We start from the raw sequence: 20,241 nt of genomic DNA, 5'->3' as shown, positions 1-20,241 counted from the left end.
CTTATTTGAAGATCGGCTAAACTTTTAATACATTGTATCATTCATGTTCTCGGATTAGAGTACGTATTGACTTTTGTAATCTATTAAAATCATAGTAGAACCATTTCAACTATGCAAGGTCTCGTGATTTTTTTCCTTACACTTAAAAATTATGGTGTATTCTTTATCATTTTGCATATGTGCTGAGAATTTTGTGTATCGCTAGACAAAGCATTTTCACTCTATCGCCGTGCTTTTATACAACGGAGACTATTTTGGTCCTTAAAGAAAAATTAGCAGATCAATTTGATCATTTTCTTCTTTACATATTATTCCAAATTTGCATTGTCCCCACAAATCATTTTGCTCCCAACAAAATCCTATCTCAAGCACATGATTTGTTTACATAATATTAATCCCCATTGAATGAGCGATTCTTCACATCACTATCAATTATGGACCCAATCTTAAATCTTTAGGATTTATGTTGTCATCTTTTGGCTTCTAAACATATAAACAATTATTAGATATTAACATATACCTAACATTAGACTTAATTAGTCATTCATAAGTTTTCTTTAAAGTTTATATGCAATTTTGTATTATGAAAAGTGATGTAATACTCATTTTATGCAAAACTTATGACACATCTTTTATTAATACACACATGTACATATTTTACTCTTCAAAATTACTAAATTACATCTTTGTACAAATGTGTAAAAGTCACATAATCATTGTATGTGTTGGGTGCTATTTTGCAAAATAATTGAATATGTGCTATAGAGAAGTTTACATATGTCATGTGCAATTTGATATTGTATAAAATAATTGAACAAAAAATTAAGGTATAACCAGCATTGTGTGACAATATATTTATAAGTTGTTCCATTTTTGTTTAATTTATTTACAAAGACACTACAATAGATCCGCTCAATGGGACAGCTACCAGAATGGTATTTACACTAAGGCTCCGTTTGGGACAGCTGCTTCCTCAAACGGCTTTCTAGCATAAAATTTTCTAACAAAAAATTTTTGTACTAAAAAGTTGTTTTAGAAAGCAACAAAAAACCCGTCCCAAACGAAGCCTAAATCAATGCCATAATGCAAAATGGGTAAATTAGACCAACAAAATTGGTTTATAAGCAGAATTTTACAATACTCAGTGAAATCCTTCATAGAATTTAGTCCAGTTACCAACATCAGAAATGAGGCCCTGAGATTGCACAGATCGAAGCAGTTGCAGAACAGAATCAAGTTTTGGGGTAGTAGAAAGAGACTCATGGAGTTGGTTTACTATCTCTTGTAATTTGAAAGGAGAGTTGTTTTTTACCCACTCTACATGCTTGGCAGCCATATCCATTTCTCCAGCATCTGCTAAGCTTTTCAACAGAATAATATCTGAATCACAGCTTTCTATTTTGTCTGGAACGCCATGCATGACATGTGATGCATATACATAATTACCTGCACGAAGGAAAAAAAAGGTATGAAATTTGTTCAAGTTCAGTAAATGTTCTGAGCATGATTGAGTTTGATGGGAGAAGATCAGTCAAACACAAGCATTGAGTAACAAAAATTGAAAAAGCAAGACATAAACCAACATAAGCCTATCAATTAAAGATCAACTGATGTAGGATGGCTAAAGGCCTATGATGATTAATAAAATCAATGATAAGAATAAGATGAACCATAAAAAACACAATAAGATCACAATATGTAGCTTACCAACTAGTAATTTTAACGAATACATATCACTTCAATTTAAAAACATAAAAAAGGTATTTTTCATTGTACATAATAACTTAATAGTTGTTGAAATCTAAAATTTCATTAAAAAATAGTGAATGAATATAAAACTTCAGCGCAAGAAAACCCAACTTTTTAAGGGAAAGAGAAAAATAACATAAGATTACTTTTTGAAGCAAACAATTTTATCAAAATAAAACACCATTATTTGAGAGAGAGAGAGAGTAGTGGGCCACAAAGTGCAATTTTATTATTTGTTAGTTGTTAAGTACGTTTGATTCAGATTTGTAGCGGGAAAACAAAGTCCCCTAACCACCATTGCTCTATTTGCACAATATTACAAAATATGATGTTCAATAAAAGAAATTGAAATAAGTGTCACAGGTAAAGAAGGATTTTTTTTTTGTTGTTTTATAAAAGGAGTGAGTGTTTAATTTAAATTAGGAGTAGGAGCAGAGGATAACACATTCCGTTGAATGCACCAAATTGTTTGATTATTTAGAATAAACAAAACAGTTTGACACATTACATTGAATGTGTCGTTTAGTATGACACATTACTATAATTCTGCAAAATTTAGTTCAACAGCATGTGGGATGAATGTGCCAATTTGTATGGCGCATTCTTTGGAATGCACCAAATCATTTGGCACATTCTTTAGAATGCGCATAATGATTTGACTTGTTTGCTCCATTTTAAATTTTAAAACTTACGTGCTCTTACTGTTACAAATGTATATACACGCTCCTTTTAAAAAATAAGGTAAATAATGTACCTTCACTACAAAGTGAGAGCACTAAAGTACGTAATGTTGAACTTGCAAGCGCAGTGTCCAGTTCCAAACAGTGATTGAATATATCAAGGGCCTCACATATCTTATTGTCTTGACACAACAGCTTCATGGTTGAAGAATAAGTAACATCATTTGGAACAACACCTTTTCTCAACATATGGTCATAAAGTTTCAGAGCCTCATTAGTTTCACCTACTAGTGAAAATTTTTTAATAAGGATGTTATATGTCCTCAAATTAGCACAGCATCCATTTGTAAACATCTCATCCCAGAGCTTTTTAGCCGGGCGCAAAAGATCTTCTCTGCAAAGAGCTTCCAGAAGGAAATTGTAAGTGGAAGTATCTGGCTTGAAGCCTTTCTTCTTCATCTTATTTAACACGCCATAAGCTTCCTTCACTCTCCCTGCCTTGCACAGAAAAGACACTATCACATTATACTGTTCAACTTCTTTGAAATAGCCTTTATCAATAAGAACCTTAAAGAGATTCCACATTTCATCACTCTTACCATCCTTACATAGGTTTTTGCTCATATTTTTAAGAGCCAAAAGGCTTGGAAATCTGTCTTTCTCAATCATGTATTTGCAGAACATTACAGCTGAATCTGACTCAAGAGTAGAAACTGATCCAATTAATGCATTAAGAACATCATCTTCTATAGGAAAATCTCCATTGACTATACCTTCACCTAGGTCCTTTGCTTCCAAAACTCTTCTTTCAGAAATCAATGAAAAAATGAAATCTTTGTAATCATTAGCTCGAGGAGCCACCCCCAACTTTCTCTTCTGCTTCAAGATCGTTTCCATTTCATCTAATCTTCCCACTGATTTAAATCCCTCGGACACAATTCTATAAGCAATGAAATCAGGTTTACAATCTCTCCTTCTCAGTTCTTCCAAAGCCCGCCAAGCATCGTCGATCCGACCAGCCCGACAAAGACTGTCTACAGTCAAGACAGCAATGATTGACCCATCAATCCGGCAATTCATTCCACTCTTAACTTTCTCCACTAAATCAAGAGTCTTTTGTAAATCATTCACTCTAGAGAACTTCCCAATAAAACAACCGAAACCAACAGTGCTAAATTGAATACCTCTAAGAAGCATTACATCAAACAGTTGAGTCGCAACAACAAGAAAGCCACCGGAAGAGACTGCAGCAAGGACAGAATTGCAGATGGTTGGAGGGAATTCATTGTTGGCGTTCTTAAGAATCTCGGCAGCATCGAGAGCTTTGTCAGTGTGGAGAAGAGATGAGGCGGCGAGGGTGATAGAGGAGGGAAGGAGAGGAATTTGTTGAGTCCGTGCGAGCTTTAGAAGGGAGAGGATAGAGTGAGGATGACGGGAAATGGATAAGGATTTGAGGAAAGAGTGGAAGGACAACGGGGAATGAGAGAAGCTGGGTTGGTGGGAAGCGAAGTGGAAGAGGCCGGCGGCGAGGGAGTGGTGGTGAAGGAGGTGTGGGTCGATGACGGAGGAGACCAGTGTGGGAGTGAGAGTTAAGGAGGAGGAAGAGGAGAAGAGGAAGGAACGGAGAGTTTCTTCGACGGCGGAGCTCCACCGCTGTGAGGGCTTTGAAGCGGAGATGAGAGCACGGCTGAGCTTATGTGCAACGGTAGAAATAGGAGCCAGAGGGCTCATTTTTGACCTGCAGCTCTGCATGCGTAAAATTTAAGACGAGTAAATGAAATACCAAAATAATATCTCACTTTAGAAGTCGACGACGGCAGCTTTATATCATATTTAAAAATTTCAAATATAATTAAAATATAATAATTTTACTTATAAATTACTTCATAAAATATAATATTATTTACACTTAGCTTAGGGAACCCTGACAAAGGCTTCATTTGAGACAACTTTCTTACTATTTTATAAAATTATTACAGAAAATAATTTTTTTAAATAATCGTAGAAAACAAATTCCTAGCACAATTTTTTTATAAGTAACAAAAAAATAGCAACGAAATAGAAATTGTGTTTACTATTTAAAGCAAATAAATTAAAAAGCTGTCCCAAATGCCATCCTAAATGAAGCCTAAATGCACTTGTTTTATCTTTAGAACCTCTAACATATTTTATCTTCTTGATCACAAAGCAAAGTAGCAAACATTCTTCATTTTTAAATTATTTCTTAAATCATTTAGCGAGTTAAGTAGCTCGGCATTTGAGTGTAAATATGATTTACTTCTTAGATTACTTAATCATAATCAAATATAGACGATATAAGACTTTAGATAAGTTTTATGTTGAAAGTGATCTAACTTGATTCACATTCAATGTCTCTTTGATTCAAATTTCAAATATTTGATTGGAATATGTTTCAAATTTGTAATATATTTCAAAATTATTAAATTTATTTTTAAATAAATACAATAAGGAAAAAATAAATAAAATTTTAATTATATTTATTTAAAAAAAATTCAAAATGTTTGATATCAGATATATATATATATACACATTTGGAACCGAATAGAATTCAAGGTAAGAACCGACCACCCGACCAGGGTTTTTGCTGGCTTACTCGGCGGCGTACCCAATCGCGAGCGCTGTTCAGAGAGAGAGAGAGAGCGCGCGCGCGCGCGAGAAAGAGGGAGGGAGATGACGCAATGCTTCGATGCGGGGCTGTCGACCCGGAAATGTCGAGAACGGGAGCTCTACGCCATACCTATCTCTTCCAGTGAGTTAAACATACCCGCAATCCTTACTACTCCTTTCTCCGATATTCTCGCTCGATACTAAAGACTTATTAGGGTTATCATTCTCATCTGTGATCGATTGGAACGCAGGCTGGTTTAAGTGGGACGAGATCCACGAGTCAGAGAGGAGGTCGCTGCCGGAGTTTTTTGAAGGGGGATCCTACTCGCGGAGTCCTAGGGTTTACAAGGAGTACCGGGATTTCATTATCAATAAGTACCGCGAAGACCCCTCTAAACGTCTTACATTTACGGACGTTCGCAAGTGTGTTGTGGGCGACGTCGGCAGTCTCCGGAAGGTCTTTCTTTTCTTGGAGAAATGGGGGTTGATCAATTTTAGTGTGTCCGACGGGAAGCAGCAGTCGGAGGAAGATGATGGCCCGGTTGTTATCGTGGAGGTTGGTCCCGCAGCGGGAGTGCGGGTGGTGTCTGGATCGTCTAGTTCTTCATCTTCTTTTGTTGACTCAGCGCAAGCTGGGGGAGAGAGCGCTTTCAGGCTGCCGCCCCTCACTTCTTATTCTGATGCTTTTGGGGAATGGAAGCCTGGTAGTGGCCTTATATGCGGGTTCTGTGGAGGTCACTATCGTTCTGGATTGAATGAATCATTGAACGTACGCTCTTATTTTTTTTATTTTAGGTGTTGTTCCTTAATTTTTATTACACATTTGATCTTTTTGTTCTTAAAGTAACAATAATATAATTCAACATATTATAACACATGTACCTGATCTAATTGTGATTAATATAGCGATAAGAACATTGTTCGTTGGTATATTAAATCCTGTTAACCAAAAACAAGAAAAATAAAATGCAAAATCGAATGAGAAGGGAAAACAATATAGCCTTAAAACTTGCTAATTGTATAGAGCAACAAACTTGCATGTGTTAGTGCTTTAGAGTGGATTTCTTTTCGACGGCTTGGACATCAGTGTTTTAGAGTGGATTTCTTTTTATACCGATGCCTATCTTAACTTATTTGATATGATAGCAAACCTGATTTTCTTTCATATCATCTCAATTCCTTACTTCTGCCATTATTCTCCCTAAAATCTAAATCTTTTCAAAACGATGGAGTGCCATAAATTGAACATATTTCATCGGGCTTTTCACCATGGGCTAACATGGGAATTAGATATTCAAATTTGCTTGATGGGCTACTTAGCCATATATAGACCATGAAGGAAACTATTCACTTTGGCAATGATAGTCATGAAATATGCATCATTAGGGATTAGTTTGGATCTAATACATTAGTAAATTCATCTCTATTTAGCTAAAGAGTGAGGAGGCCACTAGCATATTTAAGTCCATATGCTTTTCCACTTATCAAATAGGGGATTAACACGCCTTACATTTAGAAAAAAATAGGATTGTTTTTCTTTTAGAAAGAGGACATAAGTATAATTTTGCAATATTCATAAAACTTAGTTCCTTAGTTCAAAGTTAAATCAAAGCCAATTAAATTTAGTTGCATTTTGTAAGTCTTCATCTGGTGATGCTTTTGGTTGCTTTGTTTTCCAAAGAAATTGATATATCACAAATTTTCTTGCAGCAAACATAGATTAAAAACGAAGGCTTCAACTCACCACAACCTCCCATTGGCTACCAGCCACTACCACTGTTGGTCATCATAATTTTGCTTGTGGCATCACAAATTTGCTTCGTCCTACTTGCTTGTGTACATCTGCACTGCAAGTGTTTGTCCTCTATGGCTTCACATACAAGAGAAACACACTTGTAAGAGGTCTTTTTCAAAAACACCAAAATACATAATACATCAACACTAGCTTTGCCAAATTCCTAATAGATATAACAACGAAAGCATTACTTACAACTATGCAATTCATCAGTTTGATTTTTAATGAGATTTGTTGGAAGAAGTTTCAAGGATCTGTATTGGAGCAAATGCTTGAACATATTTATGGTCTTAGAGCTTACGTGTGGATTCTGAAAGAATGCTAAGTTTTGAAGGCACCTTGATATATGAATTCTTAGTTAAACCCTATTTAAGGAATTAACTAAAGTTTGCAAGAGGGCTCAGGCTTTGTAAGTGGAGTTTTAGTCAAGGAAGAGTGTTTCCAAGTTGAGAATTATTGCAAGAAATGATGTGGTTTCTTTTTAGTAAAATTTTAGGTTTGTAGGCGTATACTAGTCTTAATTTTGTCATTAAATTAGTCAAACAGACAAAGATATTGAATTAAAACCTTTGGGTTAGAGTTGGGACCTAATTGAGGTCGTGTGGATATTTCCTTTACAATGAATATTGGGAAATTTGTTATTGCAAGGCAGTTAGCAGGCTATAAGATTGGTAATGTGAGTTATTAGTAGTAATTGGCTTTATTAGTTATATTCTGAATACAATAGTAATGGTGATTCTCTTCTCATTGTTAGAGGCTGAAGGAGTATATAATGAAGTATGCTTGCGATGATAACTGAAATAATATACTTACAAATATACCATGAAATAATATACTTACAAATATACCAAGATAACTCAACAAATTGATAACAACTAAGAGGTTATTTGGTTTGCTGAAAAAGAAATGCAGGTGCTTATTTTTGTTTTACTTTGGCTTGAAATAGAATGAATGCAGTGTAAAGCTCAACAATAGTGGTGGTTGGTAGCTAATGAGAGTCGGTGATGTTGGCGATGGCTGCGACAACAATGGCGGTGGCCATTGGGGGTCGATGATCTGCTGCAGACGAAGGCAGAGGTGGTGGTTTGCGTTAGCTTGTAGCAATTTTGGTAAATAATTTACTGTATATTTGGAAATTAGCCAAATCTAATGATTTTCAAATAAACTAAAATTGAATTATAGGGTGAATTCCAAATTCATCAAAGAATTACATTGCATTTGAAATTTACCCAACAAAACACTTCAATTTTTGACATGAATTACACTATAAATGCACACAACCAAATGACCCCTAAATGAAAAACAAATCGTACTTGCAAGGAATAACTTAATCAATTTAAAAGTAATTAGATTAGCTTGAATTTGAATTTTAGGTGACATTAGATGAATGTAAAATTCATTTAATGTCTATATAGTTTCAGTATATGAACCCCTTTGATAGGGTGAAGTTTTTATGACATACTATAAGCAGCTCCCTTTTCTCTAAAAACTTTATAAAATGATGTGCTTTGTTCGTTGTAGTGGACTTGATATCCTCAACACCCGCACCCGGCCCTTCATGTTTTATGTAAGATCTAAATGCTAAACAACAAAGGTATAGACTGGTTGATTATTAACGGAACACAATTAAAAGACAACGAGAATATAAAAGGAAGGGGTGGGGGCTATGATGCACCGACACTTTGATACGCCCTAGGGTTCCCAAGTTTGGGTTTGCCCTAATGCTCCTTCAAAGAAAAGATTTCTCCTCCAAATCAAGGAAAAAATCAACGCAAGAGGGATGAGATGAAGAACCAAAACCTTTGCATTCAAAATCCAAGGGAAAACAAGATACAATTTGTCCACTTCGAGAAGGACAAGGTCTCCAACTACAAACCCTAGAAAAACAAGAGAAAGAAACTAAGGAGGCTAAGAGAAAACTCAAATCTTGCATAACCCTAGAAACCCCCCCTTAATCCCTACTTATAGCAAGCAAAAGACCCAACCAAACCCACTAGTGGGTTGCCCAAACTGAACCGCCCAGCTCAGGCTAGACCTGAGCAACCGTCGCAGACAATGGCACCGGTTCCGCTCAAAGCGATCGCCCCGTCCCGCTTCACGCGTCCCCTCCCCGCGTCCTGGCTTCGGCGGATGAACGGCGCGGCGCCCTGTTTCCGGCTGCTTCCGCCGCGGCGCGGGGTAGCCGGTCCTCCTCTGCCGGTCGGCGTCGACGGTGGCCCCGCATCATACTCCATCTTTAAAATTAACTCTTGTCCCAAGGTTAAGAATGTAGATTCCTTGGTGTGCGAAATCCACAAAGGTTAGGGTCACCTGTAGTGCACCTCCAACCATTACTCTTGTATTTTACCAGCACATTCTCCCAATTGACTCTCATGTCTCCTAAGACGAGCCAACCCTGCATACCCAGACGATGTCAGCGTTTTCCAGATCAATCAGCAAAAAAATCTTGAGTAATTATCTCCCCTTTGCAAGATAATAGTGACTCCCTTGATTTCCCATAAATACGGGCCTTCTGTCCGGTGCATATGGTCACCTCTACTCTTTGTTGCTATCACCTTTAGACTCAACTGTTCCGCCACTCGATAGGCAAGAATTGTGAGTAACCTCACTTCAAACAAAACTCTCACCTTGCACCTTCAATTTCTCCCTCCTCTTCATGGTGGGGTGGAATGGTAAACCTTCCATCGAATTCAAACTCCACTTCTATCATATCTAGGTGATGATGCTCTACCTCACATAGCTTTTCCTTGTTGCCCTTCATCTGTGGCCTCATCTGAATCCCACAACTATCACGTGCAGGGTTCTTTCTCTTTACAGCCTAATGCCCCAGGTGCAAATTTCTCGTCGCAACGGTAGCAGAAGGCCCTTGACCCTCTCTCCTCATTCGGATCAGTCAGTCTCTTGAACCTCCTTGGTTCACCACCAGTGGTGGCTTTTTCCTGCTGTTTACCTCCTCTGGATGAGTAGTGGCAGTCACCTTAGGTCTTCGAAGCATGAGTGGAGAGCGATATGTGGGGTGAGACCCCCGGTTCCGTGTCTGATCCGCCTTCCGCTCATCCTAACAAGCTGAGCTGTTCCATAATTCCCATTATCCCTCGTGGGTTGACCACCTGATGGCGGCTCTGATGTAGGGTTTCAACCCTTTCATGAAATTCCCCTCCATGGCGTCATGGGCATTCCCTCAATCGTCCGATAGAAGCTCAAAGCGCTCCCGGTACTCTGCACCGTGCCTCTGAACAAGAGACATGACTGTTCATAATGGTGCCCTCACTGAACACTCTGAACGTCTGTGCAGTAGTGAGGTCCTTGAACTCTTCCCACTCCATATAGGTTTCGCGCCCTCAACCATTGGAACCAAGCCAATGCTTTCCCTCCAGCAAATCGGACGGCCATCAGCTTTTCCTCCTCCGTGATGCCGTTTAATGGCGAAATATCGCTCCCCCGGTAGATCCCAATCGTACGCATCTTTCCCTGTCGAATATGGGGACCATTCAACTTCCTCATCCGTGTATCTGTCCGAGGAGGATTCCTCCCCATCTTCCATGGCCCATGCTGAATTGATAAATTCCTGCCCTCCACTGAGGTCTTCCCCTCCACTCTCCTGGATACGGGGTCTGCAAACCCCTTTTGGTGGCTCAAGGGGCTCGGCCCTCATGTGTCCTCCCGGTTGTCTTGGCCAACTCACCTCCGACCTCTCCTGCGGATCGGCCCCAACTCCGGCGGCCTCCTGGACCTCTCGGCCACCCTCCATACGAACCGTGAGGGTCACGTATGGCTCCTCCCCCTGGCCGGCGGCACCTCCCCGGTGCATCTAACCCACGCCGGATGCCTCCCACCCTTCCCTTCACCAAGGCTCTTGCGTGAGATGTAAGGTGGTGCTTGCATGGCTTCCCGGTTGGCTTGCTCCATCTTCCCTAATTGAGAATTAGGGTTAGGGTTAGGGTTCGGCATCGGCGATTTCCCTTTTTTCCTTAGGATTTGATTGAACAACCTGGGCTTCTACCAATTTACAGCAGATCATCTCTTCCATTCCCCCAACCAAATCTCTCCTCTAAGGTTGAGAATTTTCCCTCAACGACGAAAGTTTCTCTCCATTCCTCTTCCATTGGCTCATCTCCCCCTCCAAAACTTCTATCTTCTTGATGCCATGCCGTCTAGGATCGAGAGCTCTGATACCAACTTGATACGCCTAGGGTTCCCAAGTTTGGGTTTTCCTAATGCTCCTTCAAAGAAAAGATTTCTCCTCCAAATCAAGGAAAAAATCAACACAAGAGGGATGAGATGAAGAACCAAAACCTTTGCATTCAAAATCCAATGAAAACAAGATACAATTTGTCCACTTCGAGAAGGACAAGGTCTCCCACTACAAACCCTAGAAAAACAAGAGAAAGAAACTAAGGAAGGCTAAGAGAAACTCAAATCTTGCATAACCCTAGAAATCCCCCTTAATCCTACTTATAGCAAGGCAAAAGACCCAACCAAACCCACTAGTGGCGCTGCCAAAACTGAACCGCCAGCTCAGGCTAGACCTGAGCCAAACCGGTCCAAAATGCCGTTCCGCTCAAGCCGATCGGCCCCGTCCCGCTCCGCGTCCCCCTCCCGTGTCCCTGCTTCGGCGGATCAAACGGCGCGGCGCCCGTTCCGGCTGCTTCCGCGCGCCGCGGGGTAGCCGGCCCTCCCTTTGCCGGTTGGCGTCGGCGGTGGCCCGCATCACACTTTTTTTCAAAGAGGCGTGCAGTGTCCGACACGACACTCCTCCGACACGTGTCAGACACGCCGAAAACGTGTTCGATTAAAAAAATATTAAAAATAAATTGGACACGCGTATCTTGAATATTTTATAATTTTTTTAAAATAGAATTTCTTATATTTGGTGAGATTTAAACTAAATTTCTTATTTCATATCCACAACACTAAATCAACGTCTGCATTTAATACCCATTCATCGAATATTCTCAATTTCATTTCTCTTTGGCAGTGAAGGTATTTTCATCTCCTCTCTTTTTGCACAATTACAAATCTTTCTCTTGTTGAACCTGAGTTGAAAGTAGTGATGTTCAATGATGATGATATTAAAGGCCAAAAACAAACCTCTACAGCTAATCATAGTAGTTGAAGCTTGAATGCTTAATGTTGTAGTAAGTAATTATTTGCTTATATTTTTGTGATTGTACTATATATTTTGTACTAAATATTTTATATTATAAACTAGACAAGTTATCTTCTCATTCATTTATTATTGTTTGTCATTTTTAATATGATATTACATTAATATATTTACACTATATAAAAAAATGTATTGCCGTGTCCGCGCCGTACCCGTGCCCTATATTTTCAAAAAAAGCCGTGTCCCGTGTCCGCGTCGCGTCGTGTCCGTGTCGCCGTGTCCGTGTCCGTGCATCATAGGGTGGGGGGAACAAATAAGGAAGATGGATTAAATCCAAGGATGTTAACAATGCAGATAGAAAAATATTTGAATGATTGCATCCGTTAGCAGGATAGACAACAAGCGAAGGAAATAAATAAAGGAGTAACTAAATCGTCATATGGATGCAAAGAAAGGGAAATGATGGCTGAATACAAGAGGCAGAAAACATAGAAATATAAAAAAATTAGGGTAATTTTATGTGCTTTATTATATGCCATAATATAGCTTTCTAATATTTAATAGTTTCCTAGAGTGTATAATTCAAATCATGCACATAATTACACCCTTTGTAACCAGTGAAATTCAGAAGAGAGAAAATTCATATAAATGTTTTCTTACATGTTATCATAGATGGCTAGGGTTCTTCATTTTTTTTTGACATGCTCCTTATCATCTCCAACCTCTAGAATTTTCCATTTCCTCGCCTTCTCTCATCTTCTTTCTAAATTTTCCATCATCATGCCAAAAGTTTCTGAATTCACCTCTAGGAATTTAGAGAAATCTAGAAAACATACATAATATGGAGAGTTCCAAAACCTTCAGACCTCTTATCAACTTGATGGTATAAATCACTTAAAGTGGTTTCAAACTGTGATGAATTTCTTGAAAGGGAAAGGAAAGATCAACAACCTTGTAGGAGTTCCACTTTGCCTTAAGATTTAAACTTTGAGACTTTTGAGAAAGAAGACTCCTTGATTATTATTACGTACTAGAAAATTTATATCGTTAGGGTAGACGGTGTAAATCTTAATTTTTTTTATAAAATTCTGCACAAGTAGATACAACTTGTAAGAGATTAGAAAATTTTTATGGGAAAAACTTGGAAAGGGAAAAAAATCATAAGGCTTGGTCCAATTGAAAAATCCATTATATAATAGTAGATACAAAAATCCATCATTCCTCATAGTTGAAAAAGAAGAGGACTATTTGAAAACAAAATGTTTGATTTTTTTTTTTTTTGGGATTACAAAACTGTGGTGTCCACAAGCTAATAAATGAAACCTAACAAAAAGGTTAGAATAGCCGCAATTGTCGGTGGTGATGACTGTTGGCGGTGGTCGTCAGAAACGATGGCTAGAAAATGCTAGAGAGCTTTTTAGTTCTCTCAACTCTTGGACTTATTTCTATAGAGAATGAGGCTCTATTTATGATAATTTGGTTAAATCAACCCTTTTTTATTTTTCCTTGTGGATATTACTTAATATGGTATATGTATAATGAATGAAACATCATGCCAAAAGTTTATTCAATATTATGGTTGTTGTAAATTTAATGTTGTGTTCTATGGAAGTGCTAATTTCTTATACCTTAAATAAGCAAATGATAATGATCTACTTTTAAACCTGTCCAATCTAATGGGATTGGTTTCGTAGCATTTACTTTGCATCCATCTGTTAAGTAAATTGCTTTGCATTTACATTATTATCCTTCTTTTGATGAACTATTTGGTACATGCAATGACATAGTCCCATAGAGAATTGGATGAATTGTTACAAGAAAGATGATATTTTTTAATGAAAATATTTCTTCAATTGACTAGAGTTTTCCTAGAGCTTTTTGCTTAAAATTAGTTAGAGAAAAGGACCACCAAAAATGGTCCGTTGATTCTTTATTAATAATCAAAATGATCCTCAACTATATTAAATGATTGTTTTGGTCCCTCAAGTCCGTAAAGAGGAACCAAAATGATTCCTTTTGAAAGACTTGAGGGAGCAAAATGATTCTTTAATATTGTCGGTACCCTTTTGATCCTTTATAGAGAGTCAATGGATCATTTTGATCATATTCTCAAATTAGTAATAGTTGTTGTTTTTATAAGTTGTTCATTATGAAACATCTATCATGCATATGGAAAAGTCTTGATTGTTTGGTCTGTTCATATGCTAGGCTGGTATTGCGATGTGTTCAAAATGCTTGCATAAGTACACAGGAAATGGGAAAATTGAAGATGATTTGACGCCGAATGATCATGTTGATGTAAAAGATCAATCTTCCGCCACCTGTTGGACGGACACAGAGACTCTACTTCTTCTTGAAGCTGTTCTGAAGCATGGAGATGATTGGGATCTTATTGCTCAACATGTTCGAACTAAGAATAAACTTGACTGTATTTCCAGGCTAATACATCTGCCTTTTGGTGATCATATGTTGGGAACTATTAGTACAAAATCAAACAACGCAAACTTAATCACACCATTGGTGGAGTATAAGCCTAGCTTGCAGGTTTTAAATGATAATCCCCAGGAGTTCACAGAAACAAATGGTGATCAACAGGTTGAAATTAACAAGGTAGAGGGGATAGAGACAGCTAGCCAAGATCATTCTGTGAAGCGAAGATGCTTTCCACCTTTCACTGATACTACAAACTCATTTATGAAGCAGGTATGATTTATTTTTGGATAATTCAGATTTTCTAAGTCACCTTTATTAATATATTTTTCTTTTTTATAATATCTTTTCTATACTAGGTAGCATCCTTCTCTACAGTTTGTGGCCCGCATGTTGCTGCTGTTGCCCTGGATGCTGCAATCAAGGCATTGTGCCAAGAGAACCCATGTGCCAAGATGGCATTTGAAACTAATGCAGATAAAATGGTTAAGCCTGTGTCGCCTCCATATAAAAATGAATTCAAGGGGTTGGTATATTCGTATATTATTTATTTGTTATTTCTTTGGACATCCTAGAATTGATATTTTCATGGAGAAGTTGTGAAGCTATATTGTATCTCTTTTTCTACTCTTATTTTTTTTCAGTGACATAAAGTTTGAAGATGGGGATGCTAAGAGAAATAAGCAATCAGGTATCAATAAATGAATCTATTCTTATTTTGCGAGTTTGTTGGTATTTAATTGCTCTTTTTTTCTATGTAAATTTGCATCATCATGTTTGTTTTACTTTATGCTTACATCACTAATTAACAAAAGATTGGTAGATAACATATTTGTCACAAACTATGTTTTTTTTATTTTATGAAAAAGACGGGTAAATATTATACCTTTCTTATGGAAAAAAAAAGTACAAAATAACTAAATACTGGCCAAATATGGTATCAAGAAGACCAAAGACCAGCGGAAATTATCTACAATGGAAAGCTTAAAAAAATTCAATCCTGTGAAAAACTCCCAACTAAATCATCTTTGAGTAGAATCATCCCAACCTATCTTTCATATGAATCGTCTGGATAGCTCTCTTGATCTTTTGACAATCCATTTCCATCAACATAAATTGCCCAAAAGAAAACTAGGGATGTTAAGCTTGTATTGTTCGAGAATCACTTCCTTCCTATATGTGGTGAAGATGAATTATTTAATTGAACTCCAATCCGCTAAGCTCAATAATTCTTGGTCTCCAAAGTAACATGCCTGCATCTTGGAGCTCGTGTGAATAATCTAATTGTCATTTTTTTTGGAGAGAAGTTTTTTTGGAAACACATTTTCGAGTATTGGTGGCACAGTAGTTGCAGAGGCCTAAGACTTTTCGTGCTAGTTTAATTATTTTTTCTAATACAGATGACAGTAAATTTCAAGATTTATCTTCAATGTACAATATGTCCTTCCGGCTCCACCTCTATTAGATTAGCTTTCTCTATCTTAGAAGGTAATTCCCTATAGAAGTTGCTGTTCACATGTACTTTAAAAATCTCCACAAAATCTCTTGAGAATTCACAGGTAATATACCAACAGCAGGAATTAAAGGTTCTTTAGCGACATAAACATGAGTTTGCATTCAAATAGGATTGGTTGTTTGCTAAAACGTTGCTCCAAAAGCACTTTCTTGTAGCCATGCAATAAAACCTCATTTCTTTATCATTTATAACCTAACCAAGCAATTAATGAGCTGAGAAGAATTACAAGAAGCGTCTTGCAAACAGTCAACTTTCTTCTGATAATTATCCCATTCATCCCTCCAATCCTTAGTGTCAGAAGAGGAATATAATATCAAAATAATAAGGAGAATCTCAATCAACATCTTGAGGATTACATGCTAAATTAATCTTCATTTTATATACAAATTTGTTTGAACTAGTCGATAAAAACTTAGGAATATCACCAGATTTATTTACTCTGATTAAAAAGAGAATAAAAAAGAGTAGAACTCAATAAATCAAGTCACGAAGAGTGTTATTCGTGTCAAGAAGTCTTGACTCCATCAAACTAATTTACTGAAATATATATTCATCTTATAATGCTAATGATATTGATAAGAAAATTTTACTTAATGAGATATGCAAGTCACTTCGAATTCATTAGATAATTTTGATATAAGTAAAGTATTATTATTATTATTTTAACGAATGTATTAAAATTATTGTAAATGCTAGATTATACTTTTCAGTCATCACGGCAAGAATATACGCATGACAAAATTTTTATTCTTTCTTATCTTTGAAATTCAATAAGGGAGATTCTCTGATGATGATATTTTTTGCTTGTTATATTAAGATGTAGCACAAGAAATTAAAACCCATCAAGTTTCTTTTAAAGGAAAAAAATTCAAGCTCCTAAAACATGAGATTAGAAATACAATTTCAGCAAGAACAGGCTGCTGCCATATAAAATTTAAAGAAGAAAGTATAATTTTAGTAAAGATTCTGACACTTTTTGTTTATGATGAAAGAAATGAAAAGATCTTTACTAAATTGTTCACGATTTCAACATTCTTTAGCGAGAAAAGCATAACATAATCTTCGATAATAGCAGTTTCTCTTTTAATCTACAAGAAAGTTTTAAGGAATGGGAGAGAAATACAGCCATATGAAAGAAAATCTGTGCAGCCATTTGAGGGAAATGCAAGAATAATAGCAGCCACTAGAGCTTGAATAACAAATGGCTAGTCAATTTGGAAGGAAGACGAAATCCTTATTGCTTGTTGTCATTGATTCTAAGCAGCTGTTCTTGCGTGCTAAGAAGAGAAAACTGTTAGGTGCAAGGAAGAAGACCGGCTACTCCTGTGTGGACAGAACCTGCGTGTGAAGGAGGATCAACCGGATGCGTTTCTTGCGTGCAAGAGAGAGTGGATTGCTGGCTGAGAGAACTGCGTGTTGTTCGTTCGAATCAGGTCCTGCCCCCAGCCCCCTTCACTCTATTTTATAACCTAGTGGCTTAAGAGAACGAATGACCATCTTGCCCTTCAAACTTCATTTCAATTCAAGGGCTGATATTAATTGTTGAATTTAAAAGGGTTGGAGGGCTGATATGATTAGAATGGGCTGATTAATCAAGCAAATTTGATTAAATTTTGATTTGAAATGATCCCATCAATTCGATTTAATCTAAATGAGCCAATTTGAACTCAAATTAATTTGAGTTTAATTGATGTCAATTAAATTTAATTCAACTTAATGATATTGACTCATGTCGGTCAAAGCCGTCGAACTTAAATTGCACTCAAGTTGAGTTGAATCAACTCGGCGTCACTCGATTGAGCTTATTCGATTAGAATCAAATTAGCTCTGGTTAATTCGAGCTCGTCTAGATTCAATTTAACGGGACGACAAGGGCACCAACGTCGGATAGGACTTGAGTCGAGCCGAATCGATTCAATGTCAATCAATTTCACTTATTTGATCAGATTGACTTTAATTAGCTTGAATTTGGTCCGAATTGATTTTAAAGAAGGGATGGCAACGACAATTATGAACTTTACTTTGAAAGTGAGCTCAACAGAATGGTAACATTAATAGTATTCCTTTGAGAACGGAGGGCCAAATACTAATTCTATGGTCCAACTTCTTGCATTCATGACAAACAAAACCATTTTATGCTCCCATGAGAAATGGCCAATGCTGTGACATTTGAAACATTTGGATCGAAGCTTTCCATACATTGTTGCCAAAATGCTAGATTAATAGAAGAAGAAATATTAGAATATTACACATTTGGGAAGGCAGGGCTTTTGATGCCTTAGCATAAGATCGTTCACAGTATATCTGTAATTTTCATTGGAGATCCTTCTCCAGGAATAAGAAAACCACTATCATGAAAAAGTCTTTAGGGTTTAATTTTACAGTTTTATCATTTATGATTTAGCTTTCTGTTTTCCCTCCATATTGATATATTTATAGTTCTTTTAACAATTTTTAAACTATCATTTTTTGTCCATTACCTCCTAGCTTATGTCTCTGAGAAGAGCTTCGGTGCGACGACCTTCCAAGTTAGAGCAGCCATTGCGACATCTCTGGCTGCAGCAGCTGCTCGTGCAAAGCTTGCAGCAGACCAAGAAGAGAGGGAGATGGAACTTCTTATGGCATCAATAATTCAAGCGCAGGTATGTTTTCATCTCTGGTATTTTTTTAATTTGGACATAGGATCCCTTTTTTTATGGAAAAAAGAAAAATTGGGTTAGGATATCCAATTATTAGGTGCGGAGATCGGACATAGAGGTACATCCGGACTCCAATAATATGTTTTGACACAGAGTGGACAAGTTGGATTTATTTTTTACTTCACATATTTAATGTGTCCGCGGAACTTTAAGCCAAGCGCACCAAAAGCACAGCCAAAGTGCAGGTAAAGCGTTGTCAAAGCGCAGTAAAAAAACGCAATAAAAGAGCAGTCAATACACAACTGAAGTGCAGTTAAAGTGCAGGTAAAACACAAAAAAAGCGCAACCAAAGTGCACTCCACATGTCAATTTTTAAGTGGATGTCCGGACAGTATCTCTAAGTCCAATCTCCGCTCCTAATAATTTTCCGATCCAAAGAGCTTCAAAAATCAAACCATGCCATTTCTTTTATGTTTTAATGACATTGAATGAAGAGAATTAGATTTGCAGCTAATATAAGAAATGTGAAAATAATCATTGTAAAATTTGAAGAATGATATGAGTGAATTTATATTCTGTTGTGTTTGCGATAGCTGAAGAAGTTGCAGTACAAGATGAAGCATTTGATGGAGATTGAGCTGATAATGGAGAAAGAGTTGAGTTACGTGCAGCAAATGAAGGAATTCGTAATGGAGGAATGGGTGAATCTACTGGAGAAATTATTTGAGGCTGGAATACCCCGGTGGCGTGACCAAGTATTTCCTAAGACCTTAGTGCACACCTTCCCCTTATAATTAATATTTATCCCATGCCTGTTTCCATGTCAATTATTTATGCGAATTTTTTACTAAGTTATTATTATTTTTTTGCATAATCAGGTCTTCGTTGCCATTATTTTTTATATTTTGTTAATTATTTCTTCGTTATATATTTGTCTTAAATTTGAAAAAAAAAAAGAAAAGAAAAGGATGAGGATATTAAGACTAAATTCTCATCTTGATGGACTTTATGAGATGTGTTTATATTGTCATATGCGATGCATAAAGCATGCATGTGACAGTGAATATATATATATAGACCAAATTCTCATCTTGATGTTCTTTTGAATGTAAGCTTCAGCGAAAGATTTACTTGTGAACATAAATCTTTTTGGACAATTTCAATTTATTATCTAAGTCTTAATTCTTTATAAAAGTAATATGTTTTTTAATATTTAATTAAAATATTTAAAATTAAAATAAAATTTATATACGTATACGAATTTTTCATTATATTCTTAATAATTTGTTCATCAAATCTAGAAAAATCAAGACTTATGCTTTATTTGGGTTAACTTTCTAAAATACAAATTTTTAATTCAAAAATATTTTATACTTAATTTGTTTTAAATAGCAAAAAAGTAATCCCAATTTTCACTTTCAACTAGTAAATATTATATACATAGATATAACATTAAAAAATAAACTTTCTTAAGTTATAAATCTAGCTTAATTTGGATAAATTCCGATAATTGTTTTTTTATTTTCTATTAAAAAAACGCTTCGGAATTTTGTTTTTGCAGATACCAAAGTAAAACTAATTGAATAGAGTTGAATATTTTGATCGTCTAGATAGATGCAGCTTTAAAACTTTTGGAAAATTAATATCTTTCAACATAATGGTTAAATTTTATTGAAATAACTTGCAATAATTAGCCA

The 20,241-nt window shown here is 36.5% G+C and overlaps 2 protein-coding genes across 4 annotated transcripts; one reads left to right on the top strand and one right to left on the bottom strand.

Moving 5' to 3' along the window:
- Window positions 1-822: 822 nt before the first annotated feature.
- Window positions 823-4,209, bottom strand: LOC110092089 (pentatricopeptide repeat-containing protein At5g14080). Of its 3 annotated transcripts, none has more exons than XM_028699945.1 (3): window positions 3,029-4,209; window positions 2,504-2,923; window positions 823-1,446 (listed from the first exon to the last, which is right to left on the bottom strand). In XM_028699945.1, the coding sequence occupies exons 1-3, from the start codon at window positions 4,179-4,181 to the stop codon at window positions 1,142-1,144; spliced, it is 1,878 nt and encodes a 625-aa protein (XP_028555778.1). In that variant the 5' UTR covers window positions 4,182-4,209; the 3' UTR covers window positions 823-1,141. The 3 variants fall into 3 exon arrangements, with proteins under 3 accessions (XP_028555778.1, XP_028555777.1, XP_020672116.1); XM_028699944.1 differs by having other exon boundaries at window positions 2,504-3,529; window positions 3,614-4,209; XM_020816457.2 differs by having other exon boundaries at window positions 2,504-4,209.
- Window positions 4,210-4,997: 788 nt separating this feature from the next.
- On the top strand, window positions 4,998-19,421 carry LOC110092110 (SWI/SNF complex subunit SWI3A). Its single transcript, XM_020816498.2, has 7 exons — window positions 4,998-5,199; window positions 5,309-5,826; window positions 14,168-14,662; window positions 14,749-14,915; window positions 15,034-15,080; window positions 18,393-18,547; window positions 19,138-19,421. Exons 1-7 carry the CDS (start codon window positions 5,121-5,123, stop codon window positions 19,336-19,338), a joined length of 1,662 nt encoding a protein of 553 aa, XP_020672157.1. The 5' UTR covers window positions 4,998-5,120; the 3' UTR covers window positions 19,339-19,421.
- Window positions 19,422-20,241: the final 820 nt, after the last annotated feature.

Source organism: Dendrobium catenatum, unplaced genomic scaffold, assembly GCF_001605985.2.
Source record: "Dendrobium catenatum unplaced genomic scaffold, ASM160598v2 fragScaff_scaffold_1416, whole genome shotgun sequence".
In the NCBI taxonomy this organism is placed as follows: domain Eukaryota; kingdom Viridiplantae; phylum Streptophyta; class Magnoliopsida; order Asparagales; family Orchidaceae; genus Dendrobium; species Dendrobium catenatum.
Note: the sequence above shows the minus strand (reverse complement) of the source record. Positions and strands in the feature narration are given on the sequence as shown.